General features: G+C 39.6%; 1 protein-coding gene across 1 annotated transcript in view; it reads left to right on the forward strand.

Moving 5' to 3' along the window:
• Positions 1-21578, forward strand: part of dph1 (diphthamide biosynthesis 1) — a 464509-nt gene that overhangs the window by 312889 nt on the left and 130042 nt on the right. Inside the window, exon 5 of the mRNA XM_028806649.2 lies at positions 13761-13915. Coding sequence (XP_028662482.1) covers positions 13761-13915 — 155 coding nt within the window. The remainder of the gene's footprint in view (positions 1-13760; positions 13916-21578) is intronic.

Below are 21578 nucleotides of genomic sequence, written 5' to 3' on the forward strand. Positions count from 1 at the left end.
AATGTTAGCATCTATGAAAAACAAAATGGGATCAGGAAAGATACAAAAATAATTTAACTTCTGTTAATAAATTTTTCAAATAGAACAGTAATCTTAGATTTAGAATCTGAGTATTTTATTACCCAGAACACTGAAGGAAAAAAAACAGGGTAAAACTTAGAAAAAATTAAAACAAATTCACAATATAACCCATACTACAAGACTTATTAATTAATTTAGTGATCAATTTTCTGTACCTGTGCTATAGGAGGACCAGTGTCTGTTTTGGTAGGATAAGGGTACAAGACAGAAACCAACTCTAAAGAGTGTGTCATTCTGCCCACACACATGCCCAAACTGAATCACTCCAGGCCAATTCCGAGTTAATGAAACCTTCACATCTTTAGAAGAACCATTGTACCCAAGGAAAATCCATGCAAAAGCAGAGGCAACATCTAGCACCTTAAAGGTAGTGACCAGGCCATGATTTGAACCTGACTCTCCAAAACTCTGCAGTAGCAGCTCAAAATACTGAATCACCATGGCACTTTCTTTTTGATCCAGTATTATTTAAAAATTCAGACAGTGCATTTCAATGATTGTCTGCTTTCTTCATGTAGGTTGACACTGCATTGCTGCCACCGTCATACTGGCATGGTCCTCAGACTTGATATCAAGAATTTAGCCAGATTTGCTGCCCTAAGTTCAACAATACCCATGTTAATTTGCATAACTTCCTCAATGCTTCCTAAATGCTAGTTGTGGTTACTTGACTTTTTTCAATTTGCTGTTGAATAAATGAAAGTTGTTTAACTCCCTGATTGTCAATGTGCTTCTAATCGAAGCAACTGGATGTGCTCAAATAATTTTTTTTCGATCAGGGCATTATTATCCTGGAAGACAACTCTTCATACAGAAAGAGCTGATACAACTGATCAGTCACTATCATAAGTAATACTTACGGTATTTTTGCCTTTGCCCTATAAGGAAATTAATGCATCAAAATTTGCCAAGAAAATACTCCCCCATCTGCCAGTCAGCACTTAAATTCACATGATTGCATTCTGCTGCTGATGTCCTTTCCTCCAAGTTCCATGTTGACATTCCCTTAGACGGTGTTCTTCGTAGGAAACTTACAATCGCAGCTGTCTTTGTCACAGAAATGTTCTCTCTTCTTTCATAGTCTCATGAGTCTTGTCCTCATGCCATGCTTCTCATAATTACGGTCAACAAGGCCTGCTTAGCATTTTAATGTACTTCTCCAAACCTACTAGAATATTAATTGCTTAAATACACAAGAACCACATCTCTGTGGAAGTACCTGCTTTCCATGTAATTTATATCTGTGATATATTAAATATTTCCACCATTTTGTCTACTAAAATGCATGTGCATAGGCAGACTCTTTTCCTATTAAAATAGTTTTTACAGGTTCTTATGCCTTAACTCTGCGATAGGTTTTACATCAATACTGCATGTAACTCAAACACCAAGTAAAGTTGCCTTTCTGATTACAGATAACAGATGAGGGTGCAGGGTGAAACAATCAGAAAATAAATGTACTTTAATAGACTTCAGCACAGAGTTAGATTAATGGGCAGAACAGTTTTTAGAATTCAGTCAAAAAAATAATGCACTTTTGTGTTATTTATGTATTTATGTTTATAGTGTGGAACATTTATCTGTATAACACATCACAACCCAAAACAAATCACTGTTTAATTACCAGCGAATCACTCAGTATTGATTCCTAATTCGCCATTACTCAGCTTAAGTGACTCTCTTCCAGCAAAGATCAGCTTGACCTCTACAGAAACAGCAAAGGTTGCTGGCCAGTCTGAAACAACAAATTACAGCAAAACCTTTCATTGCAATTTACTCACCCAGGGGAGGGGATCTCAGAACCCATTTGTACACTCAAACTATAGGTCCTCTGCTCACTGAAAGTGAGAAATGAGGGTCTTTAGCACCAGAGTCTAGTAAGGAGTAATTCAGAAGTGATATCTTCTTCATATGCTTTGATTAATATGTTTATTAGTGTATCTAAAAATTATATGTATTATATTGATAAATGTTTATGGGCTTAAATATCTGTGATTTTAGGCATTAATTTCTTTGCAACTGATACATCACAAGTAGACTTTATAGTGTGATGATGAGACTGCTCTAAAATGGGTCATACCAATCAGGGCCAACGTTATGATGGAATTTGAACTGGAAAACTATTGGTTTTAAACAGATTAAGTAAAATTGAATTCACCCTCTTTCATAGCAAGCAGTTTATGAAGTACTGTATAGGAAATTAATTTTGAACGCTTTAAACTGTCGGTCTCTTTTACTCTATTTGACAGATTTAACGTGCATATGTCTGCAACAACATAACATAAAACTGTATCTGATGCAGTTACGTGAAATGCAGCCCTGAAATAAATGACATTCTTTGATTTGCACATAGAGGAAAGCAAGCTACAAAAAAATCAGCACAATGTTTGAAAATGTATCTATCACTGGGGAGTTTTTGTTTCCTAATTTGTTCTAGTATTTGTATACACATACAGTATGTATATACACACACACCTACGGAAATGATGGATGGATTAAAAGCCAGAAGTCTGTATGACCATCAGCATCAAGTGACTCCGTGAGAACACTAACTACAAAGAGGACTATTTCATTTATGTTAGGTAGAATGCCCAGAGGGGACTGGGCGGTCTCGTGGCCTGGAACCCCTACAGATTTTATTTTTTTCTCCAGCTTTCTGGAGTTTTTTTTTTGTTTTTTCTGTCCACCCTGGCCATCGGACCTTACTCCTTTTCTATGTTAACTAATGTTGCCTTATTTTAATTTCTTATTTTGTCTTTTATTTTTCTTTTCTTCATTATGTAAAGCACTTTGAGCTACTTTTTGTATGAAAATGTGCAATATAAATAAATGTTGTTGTTGTTGTATACAAATATTATGTGAGTAATACACAAAAAATGAAAAAGTGGGCTTTTGCAATAGTTTAATAAATATCAGTCAGGGTGTAATTTAGAGTTTGTTAAATTATTAATGGTGTTACAGCTTATATGTGCAGTTGAAAAATTGAAAATATTGATTTAACATTTACACCTGTGCTGTAGTACGTGCTGCCCTCTGCTTCTTTTCACTGTTTACAAGGACCTGACTGTGTGTCTTGGGTAATTTTGTGCTTTGTTTTTGGTGTCCTTGTGAAATCCCTAGTGAAGAGCACACATTTACAGTAAAAACTGATGTTTTTACTTGCATCTTCATTTCATTTCCTATTGGGCTCTTACAGTATATAACCTCTTATACCTTTAGCTTCAATACCATGCCTAGCCTTTTCTGTTCCCAGCTCACTCTCAGGAGGTCTCAGTGAATAAACCTTCTCTAGGAGAATATTAAAATTCTGAAGGTTGTTTATGGTATTTCACAGATATGGCAAGTTTCAACATGAAATGCTGGACATATTGATTTAACATTTATCGCCCTTGGTAATAAGCCAGAAATGGTGTCTTAAGTATCTTGTTGCATTCTCACAGCATTTTTCTCTATTGAGTTCAAGGCACTTGGCCAGTGTTTCTGTGAAGCCAAAATTAATCAAAAAGAGGCAATCCTACCTTCTTAAACAGTCACATATTCAGTCACTGCTTCTGTGACCAAAGATGATTTCTGGGACTTTAGCAGTGTGGTCATTCAAAGTAGAAAAAACACCTATTTCCACCTCCCTCCCCTGCTTATATCAGTACTTTTTGTCGCCTTCCAGGAATGTTCAGAACAAATTTAAAGAGTTTATATGAGATAATCAATACAGAAGCCAGACTTGTATGGGATATTGTTCTTTTAATTCTTCACCTAATTGAAGCAACAAGGAATCTTTGCCGTTAGGGATAATTGGATTGGTGTTGATCAATTCAAGGTCTGATTTGTCTTCCTTCTTCTCAAGTAGGAAATGTTAAATATTTACTCCTTTCCCACGTTGTTCCCATCTGTACATCAAGAGATTTAAAAATCTTTATTTATAACCTACTGTGTTCCTGAATTGTCAGTAAATAAGAGAAATAGAATGATGTGTATTAGAGTAAATGAAACACTATTCTAAAATGACAGAATGTAGCACCCAGTAACTACTCTGTTACTGACAAAATGCAGCCCCAGTTAATCTGCTTCACTTCTACTTTTTATCAGCTTATCCAGAGATGTTTAACTTCTCCCCCAGTAGTTCAATTTGTGTGATTATTACATTCCTTCAGCCAAATAAGCTTCACTTTTTGATCCTAATCCGGTCGTACAGGCTACATTCTTACCATATTAATCTCCTTGTGATTCAGTTTTTGTGTTCATAAGAATTACTCATTTTAATACAAGATTTACCTGTAGGTACTCATAGAAATAAGTAATAAGCAGTGACAAAGTAAATATACTTTAATAAATATTCTACATTTGCTTGTGCAATAGTAAAATGCTTACCCTTTGTCACTCTTTCACACTTTTTTTCATTGTGCCACAGAATTAAAAAAAAACTTGCTGTTGTTAAAAACAATAAATAAATTTAAACAGGCATAACACTTATCAACATTAGTAGGAACACCTTCAAGAAATGGCACTAATTATACGCATGACACCATGTGGATAAAATGTGTAGACAAAGCTGAACAGTGTTGGTTGTTGCATGTAATAATGATAATGAAGCTATGTTTATTTAACATGTTGCCTTCTGATCATCATGATGCATGTCAGATGAAAACTACAGTAGGAGGTTGTGGATCAAAGAAAGACCAACAAAACCTAACATGAAATAGTTGTGAAGAGTTGATGGAACAGAGACAATTGAGAAGAGGAGAAGTGTTAAAAGAGTGGAGAAAAAGGTGCTACGAACAAGTATAACAAAGTGATAAAACAGCAGTTGGAAAGATAGTCTGTCAAGAGACAAGTAATGGTGACATTGGTACATAACCCCAGTCATCTACAGAGGTGTCATCGGTTTCCTAAAGAAAGTGCCAGATGATATAGAAACTGTGAGCTTAAAGCAAATGCAATGTACAGCAAAGGGTGGCTATGGCTTTTGTTTTTAATTAACTCTTAAGTAAAGAGAGAAAACTTCAGAAAGAAGAGACATTATCCTATAGGCAAGGATCAGTTCAAGAAAAAAACTAAATCAGGTGCCAACATGAATCATTATTACAAAGTTAAGGAGGTACAAATAGCATGAAAGAACAGATGAGAAGCTAGAAACTTGAATGAAACAACATTAAACAGCATATGAATGAAAATACACAGCTGAAACTCTTAAATTTAATGAGTAATGCAAGACAAGTGTAAAGCAAGCTATGAGCTGCGAGTACTCCAAGATTGCCATTGTCTAGCAACATGAGGTGCATCTCATTAAACAGGGTGTGGACAAAATTGGCATAGGGCAAGAAAGGTCGTAGTTTTCTTTTGAGCAGTGTAGCTGCGTTTTTCCAAAATTACCAAAGTTCAGCAGCTCTAACTCAAAAAATGGAATTCAACAAAAGCCTGACACGTGGAAATGATTCCACAGACAAAATATCATTGTTTGTAAAAGTTTAGTTAAAATTCAAAGTGAAACAGTTCACACAAAAAAGAAAATTAAAATAATAAAAAAAAAGGAAAATTCTTATTAAGTAAAGTTCTGTTCAAAGCTTAAATCTGTTGCATCTCAAATCGTTACTATTTGCTTAATATTTCTGAACCATTTCAAAATGGTCAGAAAACTGTATGCTTATCCCATCTCTGAGTAGAAAATGGGTCTTTTAAGTCCCTGTGTACTGGGACCTGTTCTAAACACAACTGAACTAATCCATATTACTAACCGAAGGTTATGGGCGCAGAGCACATCGAAGCGCACGCGCACTGCCGCGCGTCCGCCTATAGCTAACGACACAGCCACAGAAAACACGCCTACCAGTGTGATCACCACTGCAACAAGCCCGCCCATAGCTAACGACACAGCCACAGAAAACACACCCGCTAGACAAATGAAGTGCACAAAACAGCTCCCAGGCAAAGGAGACACGGCTCAAAAACGAAACAGCTCAACTAACGGAAATACAAATCCGAGCCCATAGCTAACGACACAGCCACGGAGAAAACAAAAACGAAATGATTCAGCGCATATGTGAATCACATTACAGTATTACAGTACGGAATCCCCAGACGTCCAGACTACACAGCATATTTGAATCACATTACAGTATTACAGTATGGAATCCACAAAGGTCCAGACTACACAGCATATTTGAATCACATTACAGTATTACAGTAATACATTTTTAACAGTCCAGCCACAGAAAACACAGATACGACACCAGATGGAAAAAACAATAAACGAACGCTCCGTATTAAACGTAAGTGCGATTATAATTCCTAACAGTAAACGACTTATAGCTAACGCGAATCCACCGCCGAGTCAAACGCGGCGGCTAAAAACAATGAACGAAGGCGCCCACACAAAGAAACCGCTTTAGTTCAAATGGGGTTATTGAGTTAAATGGAGACTTTACCATGCCTATGACCTGTGAACTAAACCTGAGGTGAAGCGTGCACGCCAGGTTGTACAGCCGCCCGGACGCGACCGGCCACACCACCGCATATACGACGACACAGCCATAAAAAAACAAAAACAAGACTGCATGAAGAAAAACAATAACAGAAGCGCGTTGAAATGAACTGTCCCAGGACGCACCCACCCTCCATGATATTTCATCATGCACCGGCTTCCCCCTAGGAATGGCCCATACTGCTTTCGCGTGTGTTGACAAATATTGCATCTGATTAGAACAGTGCACCCTGAGCCAAATCACCACCGCAAATGTGCGTGTTACATCTAGATGACGCAGTATATCAACCACAGAGCTAATAATGAGAAACGTAGCTGAAGTCATAAACAATCACCCATTAGCAAACTCTATACAAATGCTACATGAGGTTGAAAGAGAAGCCAATACAAAAGCAGAGGCGGACGGTGTGGCAACAACTACAATTGCCTTAGTGCTAATACAAATGCAGAGGCGGACAGTGTGGCACCAACTACAATTGCCTTAGTGCTAATAAAGGACAAAGAACAGGATCCGAGATGATACAATGTTCCCATCGTTAATGAAATGGCAATTGTGTTTCAAAGTGATGACGGTGAGCCTCCGTTTCACCGCGATATTGTCATGCATTTACGTCCTGATGGAAACAAGGCGCCTACAACGCGCTTCTGAAACACCACAACCACATGAGTCACAGCTCCAAAACGAAACCGCTTTAGTACAAATAATGTTTATTTAATTAAATGACATTTCCCAGGACGCGCCCACCCTCCATAAGGTGATTGCCATTCCTGGATTTGCAATTCTTTCGAGAATCGCGGGCTTGCTGGTTATCACACTGTTTCTCAGTTATAGCAAGAAGGTTCTATCTCTTACTAACTATACCAGACTATACCATTGTCTATGACTATGGAAGAAATTATATTCTATTCAAATTAAGCAAACATTAATACAAGTTTAACTTAAAACTTTAACTTTCTAAAATTGGCTCTTACAAGCAGGACAATAAAGCATGAAAGAGAATATATGCTTTAATAATCGTTACCAGAATAGAGCATACAACCATATAACTCATGTTCTTAAGTTTCTCCATTCCCTTCCAGTTAAGTATAAAGCTGATTCCAAAATACTTCTTTTAACATGCAAAGATTTAAACGATTTGGGCCCTTTATGTATTGTACCTTTCAATCATAGGATGCTGCTTTTACACTGATTAAATGCAGCTTCTGTGGAAGGTCAACCATTTAGCTGCACAACCCCAAGACAGTGGAGGTGATCTGTCTGTTAGTTTAAGGGATGACACTTTGGTTTCAGCATTTAAATATAGGCTGAACACTCATTACTTTAGTCAAGATTACCCAAGTTAGGCTGCTCTTATTACAACTATGTTATTTGCTCAAAAAAAAAGCTTAGAGATCATTATGGAATGTTACTAAACTCTGTATTCTCTTTTTTTCTCTGTATCATATTGTGGCAACATTGCTGCTTTGTTCAGATACCCAATCTGTCATTTGAGATAATTTGGATTCACTGGCCACCTTGTATTCAATGATTACTGATGAGAACCTCCCTGTTTTATTTCTTTTTATGATTTTCTTGATTTCAGGTTGTGTTTATGATAATGTAAAATACACAGAAGGGAAAGGTTGCCCATGATGTAGCTACATCACCAAAACTGACTTTGCCTATTAGTGCTGGGCGGTATACCGGTTCATGCCAAAAACCGTTTTTTATTTTTGTTATGATATGGATTTTTCTTATACCGGAACACCGGTTTAAATAGCCTAAATAACATTCGGAACGTGGCGCAGCGGGAAACTGTTTAAGGGGGACCTTTTTCACTGGTGCACCGCAAAATACGCATCCAACAGAGTACATGTGTTAGTGGAGGTATTGAGCGGTGAAAATGGACAGGGAACATTCTGAAACTGAAGCTGTAGCAGACGATAAAGTTGAATATGATAACACAGAAGAACTTTTGACGAAAAAAGGTGCTGTGTCTGTTATCTGTAGATACTTTGATTTTAAAAGGTCGGATGTGGAGCATTATGTTCAAATGTATGAATACTGTTTCTATACTACTGGATAATACTGCAAGCCAAGTTGTACTTGTTTTATTTTATTTTTTTTCTCAATACTGTGTAATGTATCTGGTTACTGTGTAATACTGTGACGGTGCTGGTCCCCTACAGACTCCCTCTTCCCACATGGGAGTCTGTTGAACCAATACCGTCGATAGTTATGAACTGAGAAATCTCATTGAAGCCAGGGGATGTTGGAAAGTGCTCAAGTGCTTTTGTTAAAAACAGTCAAAGTAAAACCAAAAGTGTCCGTTGGACAGTGTTCAGAAAAATACAGTACCCAAATAAATAGCAAATCCATAAAGCCAGTGAAATGTGGGGATAAAATCCATAATAGATATATCCGTTAAAATGCAGTCTCTCTCCTCGCCCGATCGCTGCACACCACCTTCTGTCTCCACGGCTCACCCTTCACTGGCGTTGCTGACGGAGCCTTTGCAGCACGAACTGCTCTCTGCCAACCCCTGTTTTGGCTGCCGCCACACTGCGCAGCCGGACCGTCCGAGGTCGGCACACCTCCCGTCTTCCTTCGTGCTCACTCCGTTACTCCTCAGGTCCATTTGGAGGTCTTACATTTCGCTCGCCCCACTCCACACGCTTACTCAGTGGGGTGAACCAGCCCCTAGATCGCCTAAGCCTGCACTCCCTCACAGAGCCCCAGCTCGTGCTGCCTTCTCCTTCCTGGTGTCTGGATCGTCTCCCATGACTGCCTTTTCCCTTCTTTAACCTCCTTGTGTTCTATCTTTTCTTTTTTCCTTCCCCCATCCTGCCGGCCCATAAATATACGTCTCCGTCCATGGGCTCAGCGCCTTATTCACACGCCACACAAAGCCGACGAAGCAATTGAGAATGATCAGATGCGACTCGCCCCAATCACCTCATCAACTCCCTGCGGTCGAGCAATCGCGCCCACGAAGACAGACACGGCGAACTGGATTTAAAAAACGGACCTTTTTTTTTTGTTTTTTTTTTTTTTGACCCACTAAACAACAAATAGTATTATAAATGCAAGTTGCAGTTTTATTATTTATTATATATATCTTAGCTTGAAGCAAGGTCTATATTAATGCAATTTGCCTTAAAGATGGTTCAGTTGGTAAAGATGTCATCTCCAACTTGCACTTGTTTTATTTTAGTTTGGTGAATACTGTGTAATGTACCTGGGCTTGAAGTTTTGATGTAATAGTATTATTACTGGAAGTTGCACTATTATTTATTTTATTGTTATTATTTATTAGTTTATATATTATGCAGTTTAATGATGGTAAAGTTGTTTAAAAAGTCACTTTAACATGTCAGTGGACAGAGATTGTTAACATTAACAAAGTGTAGTTGGTTTACAAAAAATATTTGCCATTTATTCCTTTTCTAAGACATGTTCAGTGCAATACAACTAAATGCCTCTTTGGATGGTTGACAATTTGTTGTCAAAGTTTTAGTTTAAGCGGTTTGCAAAATTTGTTCAATAAAAAGGTTCTATATTTTGACAGCAACTGTCATGCAGTGTGATTCCTTCTCTTCATTAGTGCCCCCCCCCCCCTTTGAAAACTATCACTTTATGGAGCCATGCAAACCTGAATTAATACTTGTGTGCACATTAAAATGTTTCTTTGTACAATGTACAATTCTCATAACAGTGGAATAGGTTATTCTTAGCCAGTCTACTGCAGTAATTGCAGTGGAAAATGTGATTAACTCATGCATGGGAACAAAATACCGTCGAATACCGTGAAACCGGTACAATCTTGAAAAATACCGTGATATAGAATTTTGATCATACCGCCCAGCACTATTGCCTATTATAATTACTGTGGATACTTCCACAGGCTTATTGCCTCCAGGTGTACTAGTAACACAAGTGTTTCTTTTCTCTCCTCCATTGTATATTGGCATAGTTTGCTTTATATTTACTCATCGGGGTTTGTTTCTGGTTTACTGTTTGAGTATCTTGGTAATACATTATTTCCTTGATGTATGTAAAAATGAACTGAATTGGATTTCAGACAACATCGCAGTAGAAATATAGGATGTAACAATGCTTAAAGAATATATCAAAGGGAATACCCATCTGTCCGATTTTTTTTACCCACTTATTCAGTTGATGGTCACTGTGAGTCGGTGTTTATTTCAGATAAAATGCAGGAGCCAACCCTAGAGAGGCTCCCTGTTATGGTAATTAATGTTTATTGAACAAGGAACAACTGTACAAAATAAATGGAGTAGCTGCTGAGAAAGGTGAATTAAGAGGATAAAGATGTTAGTCACTGTAAAATGTAGGGACCTAAATGTAAAGTTTTAAAAATATTAGTTTGTAAAATCTTTGTTTATCATGAGAAGTAAACTCATTACTAAAGTAACAAAATTATCGGCACCCCTGGAATTTTCCCAGAAAATGCACCATTTCTCTCAGAAAATTGTTGCAATTACAAATGTTTTGGTATACACATGTTTATTTCCTTTATGTGCATTGGAACAACACAAAAAACAGAAAAAAAGCCAAATTTGACATAATTTCACACAAAACTCAAACACCGGGCTGGACAAAATTATTGGCACTCTCAACTTAATATTTGGTTGCATGCCCTTTGGAAAAAATAACTGAAATCAAGCGCTTCCTATAACCATCAACAAGCTTGTTACACCTCTCAACTGGAATTTCCGACCAGTCTTCTTTTGCAAACTGCTCAAGGTCTCCCAGATTTGAAGGGCGCCTTCTCCCAACAGCAATTTTGAGATCTCTCCATAAGTGTTCAATCGGATTTAGATCCGGACTCATTGCTGGCCACTTCAGAACTCTCCAGCGCTTTGTCTTCAACCATTTCTGGGTGTTTTTAGAGGTATGTTTGGGGTCATTGCCCTGCTGGAACACCCATGACCTCTGACGCAGACCCAGCTTTCTGACACTGGGCCCTATATTGCGCACCAATATGTTTTGGTAGTCTTCAGATTTCATGATGCCTTGCACACAGTCAAGGCATCCAGTGCCAGAGGCAACAAAACATCCCCAAAACATCTTAGAACCTCCAGCGTGTTTGACTGTAGGTACTGTGTTCTTTTCTTCGTAGACCTCATTCCGTTTTCTGTAAACAGTAGAATGATGAGCTTTACCAAAAAGCTCTGCCTTGGTCTCATCTGTCCACAAGACATTCACCCAGAAGGATTTTGGCTTCCTCAAGTACATTTGGCAAACTCCAGTCTGGCTTTTTTATGTTTCTGTGTCAGCAGTGGTGTCCTCCTGGCTCTCCTGCCATAGCATTTCATTTCGTTCAAATGTCGACAGATAGTTCGAGCTGACACTGTTGCAACCTGAGTCTGCAGAACAGCTTGAATATGTTTTGAAGTTGATTGGGGTTGTTTATCCACCATTCAGACTATCCTTCGTTGCAGTCTTTTATCAGTTTTTCTCTTCCGTCCACGTCCAGGGAGATTAGCTACAGTGCCATGTGTTGTGAGCATCTTGATTATGTTGTGCACAGTGAACAAAGGAACATGAAGATCTCTGGAGATGGACTTGTAACCTTGAGATTGTTGATATTTTTCCACAATTTTTGTTCTCAGGTCCTCAGAAATTCTCTTCTCTTCTTTCTGTTCTCCATGCTTAGTGTGGCACACTCAGACACACAACAGAAAGGTTGAGTCAACTTTTCTCCATTTTAACTGGCTTCAGGTGTGATTGCTATATTGCCAGCACCTGTTTTTTGCCACAGGTGAGTTCAAAAGAGCATCATATGCTTGAAATAAAATGATTTACCCACAATTTTGAAAGGGTGCCAATAATTTTATCCGGCTTATTTTTGGTGTTCTGTGTGACATGATGTCAGATTTGGCTTTTTTTCTCTGTTTTATTCTGTTGTTCCAATGCACATAAAGGAAATAAACGTGTATACCTAAATATTTGTAATTGCAACAATTTTTCTGGGAGAAATGGTTCATTTTCTGGGAAAATTCCAGGGGTGCCAATAATTTCGGCCATGATTGTTGTGACAGTTTTAAGGTCCTCTCGACCCCTTGAACAGTCTGACCACTCTTCAGACACCAGGTAAAAGTCCAATAATTATTTATTTGGACAATATTAAAGTGCACAAAGCACCTACACTCCACAATACTCATATAGTAAATCAATAATCAATACACTAATCACAATTCTCCACACTCCCAAACGCGTTGCCACCCTTCCACCCAGCTCAGCTCCACGCTCTGGTCTCTCACAGTCCTTTTTATAGTCCTTGACCCGGAAGTGTTTCGCCTTCTCTGTCCACGTGACTAAGAACACTTCCAAGTCAGATAAAAATCCTTTCTTCTTCACCCCGGAAGCACGTCATTCCTCCATCCATGTGACTTGAATGTACTTCTGGGGCGTAGGGCAAATAATCCTTGTTCCTCCCTGCAGCGTCCCCTAGCGGCCCCCATGGCATCCAGCAGGGTTGGGGATAAAAACTGCATTGTCCAGAATTCCCTGCTGGCATTCGGGGCACCTCCATGCTGCAGGGAGGGCTCCACCTGGCGGCCTGGGGGTATTGGCCGGGATGAATGGCCGGCCACATATCACATTGTATAATAAGTATTATTTAAGTATATATTATTATATGTATATATATTATAGATTATATAAGCATTATATATAAGAAGGACTGATCTCACACTTAAGGGGCCTTAAGAATGAAGAAAATGGAGGTGAGAAATTTGGGGTTATCAGCCAGCCTTGAATAGCTCAGATTTTTCTTCTCTTTTATTATGATACTTCATCACCCCTCAGAACAGCGGCCTGTTCTGTAGTACATTCTTTCTCTCATATGTGACCCTGTGTGATGTTGATTTATCTTCTGAACTATTGTACCATTCTTTTGGTCAATGTGACATGCAGCATTATACAGTTCCCCTAATTTTTCAAGTAGGTTTCATCTCTTTGACATTGTATTCTTACTAAAGATAAGAATTTTCACTGGTGGAGCTTTGACAAGATTTTGGCAATTCTAGATTTGTGAACATGTTTAGTCCGTGCTGCTGCAATTCAAACATTTAAAATGCAGAACGTTTTCCACGTCTACAGTACAACCACTCTACTTGGTATCATATCACTGTTTTGTGTAATTCTCTTGCCTGGAGTGTATGTCTTATTTTGTAACCTGTTCTGTTTTTTCAGTGCCTATAGATGCAACGGTTGGAATAAAAATGCTATATGTCTTCGTGGATATTCAGATTGATACAGCCCACTTCATTGAAACATTGCGATTCAACTTCTCTCCTGGTTCTAGTCTGGCTCTTGTCAGCACCATTCAGTTTGTTGCTGCATTACAGGTAATTCACTAAGCGTTAGCCTTATTAGCCATCTTCCATGAAGGTTGTGTTTCAAATCTACTTTGCTTCTTTTATGTTTTACTTAAAATGTTTAACAAATATATGGTTTACTAAAGTTACATAATTACAAAAGATCTTCTTTTTCTTTCGATTGCTCCCGTTAGGGGTTGCCACAGCGGATCATCTTCTTCCATATCTTTCTGTCCTCTGCATCTTGTTCTGTTACACCCATCACCTGCATGTCCTCTCTCACCACATCCATAAACCTTCGCTTAGGCCTTCGTCTTTTCCTCTTCCCTGGTAGCTCTATCCTTAGCATCCTTCTCCCAATATACCCAGCATCTCTCCTCTGCACATGGCCAAACCAACGCAATCTCGCCTCTCTGACTTTGTCTCCCAACCGTCCAACTTGAGCTGACCCTCTAATGTACTCATTTCTAATCCTGTCCATCCTCGCCACACCCAGTGCAAATCTTAGCATCTTTAACTCTGCTACCTCCAGCTCTGTCTCCTGCTTTCTGGTCAGTGCCACCGTCTCCAACCCATATAACATAGCTGGTCTCGACTACCATCCTGTAGACCTTCCCTTTCACTCTTGCTGATACCCGTCTGTCACAAATTACTCCTGACACTCTTCTCCACCCATTCCACCCTGCCTGCACTCTCTTTTTCATTTCTCTTCCACAATCCCCACTACTCTGTACTGTTGATCTCAAGTATTTAAACTCATCCACCTTCGCCAACTCTACTCCCTGCATCCTCACCATTCCACTGACCTCCCTCTAATTTACACTCATGTATTGTGTCTTGTTGCTACTGACGTTCATTCCTCTCCTCTCCAGAGCATATCTCCACCTCTCCAGGGTCTCCTCAACCTGCTCCCTACTATCGCTACAGATCACAATATCATCAGCAAACATCATAGTCCACGGGGACTCCTGTCTAATCTCGTCTGTCAACCTGTCCATCACCATTGCAAATAAGAAAGGGCTCAGAGCCGATCCCTGATGTAATCCCACCTCCACCTTGAATGCATCCGTCACTCCTAGCGCAGACCTCACCACTGTCACACATCCCTTGTTCATATCCTCTACAACTCTTACGTACTTCTCTGCCACTCCCGACTTCCTCATACAATACCACAGCTCCTCTTGAGGCACCCTGTCATATGCATTTTCCAGGTCCACAAAGACGCAATGCAACTCCTTCTGGCCTTCTCTAAACTTCTCCATCAACACCCTCAGAGCTAACATTGCATCTGTGGTGCTCTTTCTTGGCATGAAACCATACTGCTGCTCACTAATCATTACCTCACTTCTTTACCTAGCTTCCACTACTCTTTCCCATAACTTCATGCCATGGCTCATCAGTTTTATCCCCCTGTAGTTACTACAGTCCTGCACATCCCCCTTATTCTTAAATATTGGCACAAGTACACCACTTCTTCACTCCTCAGGCATCCTCTCACTTTCTAAGATTCCATTAAACAATCTGGTTAAAAACTCCACTGCCATCTCTCCTAAACACCTCCATGCTTTCATAGGTATGTCATCTGGACCAACGGCCTTTCCATTTTTCATCCTCTTCATAGCTGTCCTCACTTCCTCCTTGCTAATCCGTTGCACTTCCTGATTCACTATCTCCACATCATCCAACCTTTTCTCTCTCTTGTTCTCTTCATTCATCAGCCTCTCAAAGTACTCTTTCCATCTGCTCAACACACTGTCCTTGCTTGTGAGTACATTTCCATCTTTATCCTTTATCACACTAACATGCTGCACATCTTTCCCAGCTCGATCCCTTCTGTCCAACCAATCGGTACAGGTCCTTATCTCCCTCCTTAGTGTCCAACCTCTCATACAACTCATCATTCACTTTTTCTTTAGCCTTCGCCACCTCTATCTTCACCTTGCGCCTTATATCCTTGTACTCTTGTCTACTTTCTGCATCTGTCTGACTATCCCACTTCTTCTTTGCCATCCTCTTCCTCTGTATACTCTCCTGTATTTCCTCATTCCACCACCCGGTTTCCTTTCCTCCTTCCTCTTTCCAGATGTCACGCCAAGCACCCTTCTTGCTGTCACCCTTACTACATCTGCTGTAGTTTCCCTGCTGTCTGGTAACTCTTCACTGCCACCCAGTGCCTGTCTCACCTTCCCCCTAAACTCAACCTTGCAGTCTTCCTTTATCAACTACCACCATTTGATCCTTGGCTCTGCCTTCACTCTCTTCCTCTTCTTCATCTCCAACGTCATCCTACAGACCACCATCCTATGCTGCTTAACTACACTTTCCCCTGCTACCACTTTGCAGTCTTCAGTCTCCTTCAGATCAACTCTTCTGCATAGGATGTAATCTACCTGTGTGCATCTTCCTCCACTCTTGTACATAACCCTATGTTCCTCCCTCTTCTTAAAATACGTATTCACCACAGCCATGTCCATCCTTTTGGCAAAATCCACTATCCTCTGACCTTCTTCATTCCTCTCCTTGACACCATACCTACCCATCACCTCCTCGTCTCCACTGTTTCCTTCACCAATATGCCCATTGAAATCCGTTCCAATCACCACTTTCTGTCCCTTGGGTACACTGTTCATCACTTCATCCAACTCACTCCAAAAATCTTCTTTCTTGCCCATTGCACACCCAGCCTGTGGTGCACATGCATTAACAACATTCATCATCACACCTCCAATTTCCAGCTTCATAATCATTACTCTCCCTGACACTCTTTTCACCTCAAAAACACTCTTGACATACTGTTCCTTCAGAATAACTCCTACCCTATTTCTCCTCTCATGATATCCACACCATGTTAGAACAATTTGAATCCACCTCCAATCCCCTTCCATTTAGACTCTTGCATACACAATATATTAACCTTCCTTCTCTCCATATCTGCTAACTCTCTCCCCTTACCAGTCATAGTGCCAACATTCAAAGTTCCTACCCTCAGTTCCACTCTCTTTACCTTCCTCCTCTCCTCCTGCCTCCGGACACATCTCCCCCCTCTTCTCCTCCTCCAGTAGCCCAATTTCCGCCAACACCCTGTTGACTAACAGTACTGGTGGCGGTTGTTGTTAACCCGGGGCTCGACCGATCCGGTATGGTAATTTGTATTATTGTCCGCATATTGATTTGGCAAAATTTTACACCGGATGCCCTTCCTGACGTAACCCTCCCCACTTATCCGGGCTTGGGACCGGCACGAAGAAACACACTGGTTTGTGCATCCCCTGTGGCTGGGTTACATAATTACAAAAGATATCCTTATCTATTTAGAATTTAGTTTCCTAGCTCAAGAACATCAGGATGAAAATGAACAATTTCAAACTATTATAGCTGAGAACATCTTAATTATACATTGATTAGTTTAGCTTTGCCACTTATGCTATCCTGTCAGTTTGTGGGCCACAAATAAATCAGTTTGTCACTCCTCAGATAAACCTGCATGTTAAAGAGTATTCTTCTATTACTTTAACATATTATGTTAAGAGAATCTCACTTTGTTTGAACATTTTCTTTTCACGAAAATTTAGAACATTAGAGCAATTTTGATGAGAACAGGTCATTAAACCCAAAAAGGTTATCCATCCTAGTCACCTTGATTGTCCAAAATAATATCCAGTCAAAGTTTGAAGGTCTCTAAACACCTACTCTGCACCACACTATTTGGTAATTTATTCCATGTGTCTGTCATTCTTTGCTGGAAGAAAAACTTTTTAAAATTTAATAATAATTTTTTATTTAAAAATGTAAATTAAATTTCATCTGCCCGAGCCTGTATGCTGTCTTAGTCCCTCTGCGCCAGATTAGCTGATTCTACATTATCTCCCCTTCCATCTAGTTTGGTTTCATCTGCAAACCTAAGCAGCTTGTTGATTTTATTCCTGTGTAAATTGTACTGTATGTATATTCTTGTCATCTTAAAATGACCTCTGATTCAACGATTTAAAATAAACCTGACAAATTGCTCTTGCAGAATTAAACATCAGGACTCTTTCTAATCGCCTCTTTTCAGTTAAATTACTTGAGGTGGTGGATAACCAAGCTGAAGTTCATCTGCTCGGCAGTACTTAATTATTATCTCTTAACTATGTAGGTTTCTTGCACTTATCTAACCATAGAGACAACAGTGATTAAGGTTTTCTGTGTATGTGTGTGTCTCACATGCAGTCCTGACCAAAATTTTATTCAAATTTTTGATTCATCAAAGTAACCACTGTTGCTGACAAAACAGCCAAACTGTGGTAACACTTTTGATTCAGAATGCCAGTCACTCTGTGCAAGTCACCAACTCTGCCTCCAGCAAAAGAACCCCAGACCATCACACTTCCTCCTCCATGTTTGACAGTTGGTGTCACATACTGAGGAACCAAATGTTTTTTTATATATAAAGACCATCACAAAACATAATCACAAACATAACTTTGCACAGTACAGTTGTGCTGTAGACTGACTGGCAGGATGACGCCCAACCTTTTGCTGCATCCAAATAGTGCCATCTTTCGCCTTTACGCCTGGTGCAGCTGCATTGTTCTTATATATGAGTGGACGTTTCTTGTGGGGAGGGCTTCTGTTCTCTTTCAACCGATGTAGAACCCTCATCCTCATCTGAGTTCACCTCTGTTATAGACATCTTTTTTTGAAAACAGCAGTATCAGATCAGGGTGAGCATGAACACAACTGAAAGAATAAAACTGAATAAAAAAAAAAAAACGCTAACATTTACAAGTACCATACGTTTACATTGGCTGTTACAGACTCGAATCAAATGTATGTTTTTATTGTATAATGGTAACAATAAGAGCAGCTCACTACTCAAAACGTTTATTTTGGGAAGCGGCCAGGATCAAACCCACGACCTGTTAATTATGAGTCAGTAGTTATTACCGCTGCACTACCAAAGCAGTCATGTCAACGAAGTACACTAACCCGATTTCTTTTTCTTCAGTTAAATCTTATATATAAACATCTATGCATGGAAGTGTGTGTGTCTGTCCGACCCAGAACTGAGAGGTGGAGTCGGGGTAAGGGCTCTGCCTTCGAGGAAACAAAACTCGCTTAGCCACTAACACAAGCAAGGCCAGCACGTCAGCAAAACGAAAACTCAGAAGAAAGACAAAGTCGCTTAGCCACAAACATCGGCAAAATGGTATCCCTTTAACTTTTCCTCCCACCGCTAATTCACAAGCGATACGAGCACATCGGCAAAACGAATCCTCCTAGGAGAGAGATTCCCAGAGTAGTTCCTTTCAATTATCTGACATCTCCACATTTCAATTTTTTTTTTTAACGATTTCAATAGTTTCTAGGACCCAGGGCTTTTTACAGCAAGGACTTACACAGCTAGTTCTTGAGTAAAAGCGTACTTGTTTTGTTATACTTGTACCTTTTGTGAAAGTGCTTATTTGATATTTGGACTTCAGTCTTCACACATTATACACTTCATTTCAAAATTTTGTCGTTAGTACTAAAACATGTAAAAAGTTTGTCTTTTAGTTATGTGTTCAACATTTCTTGCATTTCCTGTCATCCTAGACTTACATAGATCTTTGTACACATGGAACACACATGAAATGCATGTGTTCCAAATAACGATATACAGTGGTGTGAAAAACTATTTGCCCCCTTCCTGATTTCTTATTCTTTTGCATGTTTGTCACACAAAATGTTTCTGATCATCAAACACATTTAACCATTAGTCAAATATAACACAAGTAAACACAAAATGCAGTTTTTAAATGATGGTGTTTATTATTTAGGGAGAAAAAAAATCCAAACCTACATGGCCCTGTGTGAAAAAGTAATTGCCCCCTTGTTAAAAAATAACCTAACTGTGGTGTATCACACCTGAGTTCAATTTCCGTAGCCACCCCCAGGCCTGATTACTGCCACACCTGTTTCAATCAAGAAATCACTTAAATAGGAGCTGCCTGACACAGAGAAGTAGACCAAAAGCACCTCAAAAGCTAGACATCATGCCAAGATCCAAAGAAATTCAGGAACAAATAAGAACAGAAGTAATTGAGATCTATCAGTCTGGTAAAGGTTATAAAGCCATTTCTAAAGCTTTGGGACTCCAGCGAACCACAGTGAGAGCCATTATCCACAAATGGCAAAAACATGGAACAGTGGTGAACCTTCCCAGGAGTGGCCGGCCGACCAAAATTACCCCAAGAGCGCAGAGACGACTCATCCGAGAGGTCACAAAAGACCCCAGGACAACGTCTAAAGAACTGCAGGCCTCACTTGCCTCAATTAAGGTCAGTGTTCTCGACTCCACCATAAGAAAGAGACTGGGCAAAAACGGCCTGCATGGCAGATTTCCAAGACGCAAACCACATTAGGGCTCGTCTCAATTTTGCTAAGAAACATCTCAATGATTGCCAAGACTTTTGGGAAAATACCTTGTGGACTGAGTCAAAAGTTGAACTTTTTGGAAGGCAAATGTCCCGTTACATCTGGCGTAAAAGGAACACAGCATTTCAGAAAAAGAACATCATACCAACAGTAAAATATGGTGGTGGTAGTGTGATGGTCTGGGGTTGTTTTGCTGCTTCAGGACCTGGAAGGCTTGCTGTGATAGATGGAACCATGAATTCTACTGTCTACCAAAAAATCCTGAAGGAGAATGTCCGGTCATCTGTTCGTCAACTCAAGCTGAAGCGATCTTGGGTGCTGCAACAGGACAATGACCCAAAACACACCAGCAAATCCACCTCTGAATGGCTGAAGAAAAACAAAATGAAGACTTTGGAGTGGCCTAGTCAAAGTCCTGACCTAAATCCAATTGAGATGCTATGGCATGACCTTAAAAAGGCGGTTCATGCTAGAAAACCCTCAAATAAAGCTGAATTACAACAATTTTGCAAAGATGAGTGGGCCAAAATTCCTCCAGAGCGCTGTAAAAGACTCATTGCAAGTTATCGCAAACGCTTGATTGCAGTTATTGCTGCTAAGGGTGGCCCAACCAGTTATTAGGTTCAGGGGGCAATTACTTTTTCACACAGGGCCATGTAGGTTTGGATTTTTTTTTCTCCCTAAATAATAAAAACCACCATTTACAAACTGCATTTTGTGTTTACCTGTGTTATATTTGACTAATGGTTAAATGTGTTTGATGATCAGAAACATTTTGTGTGACAAACATGCAAAAGAATAAGAAATCAGGAAGGGGGCAAATAGTTTTTCAGACCACTGTATTATTTACTCTATACAGCTCCAGGCACCTCACTCCCAGATAAGCAAGGCTTGAGCTGGGAGAGCTTTTTGCCCTTTCTGTGGCGGTGGGGGGATGGGACAGCAGGCTGCTTGTGCTGATCAACACATTTGCAAACCTAAAGACAATGAATGGAGAGGTGCAAAGGAATTTAAGGTGGGCTGGGATTACGAGTTTTTTGTAAGCTTCAGGAATTCTAGTGTTAAGAGAGACAGAGGGTTTTTAAGTAATCAACAGTTGGGACATCTGTGAAAATTCTTTGCTTAAACTTGCAAGGCTTAATTTACTTTAGTTGCTGCAGAACTTCTGTAGGTTTTAAAATATTAATTGTTCCGTGAAGAATATTTGTAATATTCTGGCATTTCTTTTTTTTTTCAGTTTTAAATTTATAGCGCTAACAGTTTACACTTACCTTTTCAGCATTTTAGGTCATTATTT

The sequence above is a fragment of the Erpetoichthys calabaricus genome, chromosome 8 (assembly GCF_900747795.2).
Source record: "Erpetoichthys calabaricus chromosome 8, fErpCal1.3, whole genome shotgun sequence".
Classification (NCBI taxonomy): domain Eukaryota; kingdom Metazoa; phylum Chordata; class Cladistia; order Polypteriformes; family Polypteridae; genus Erpetoichthys; species Erpetoichthys calabaricus.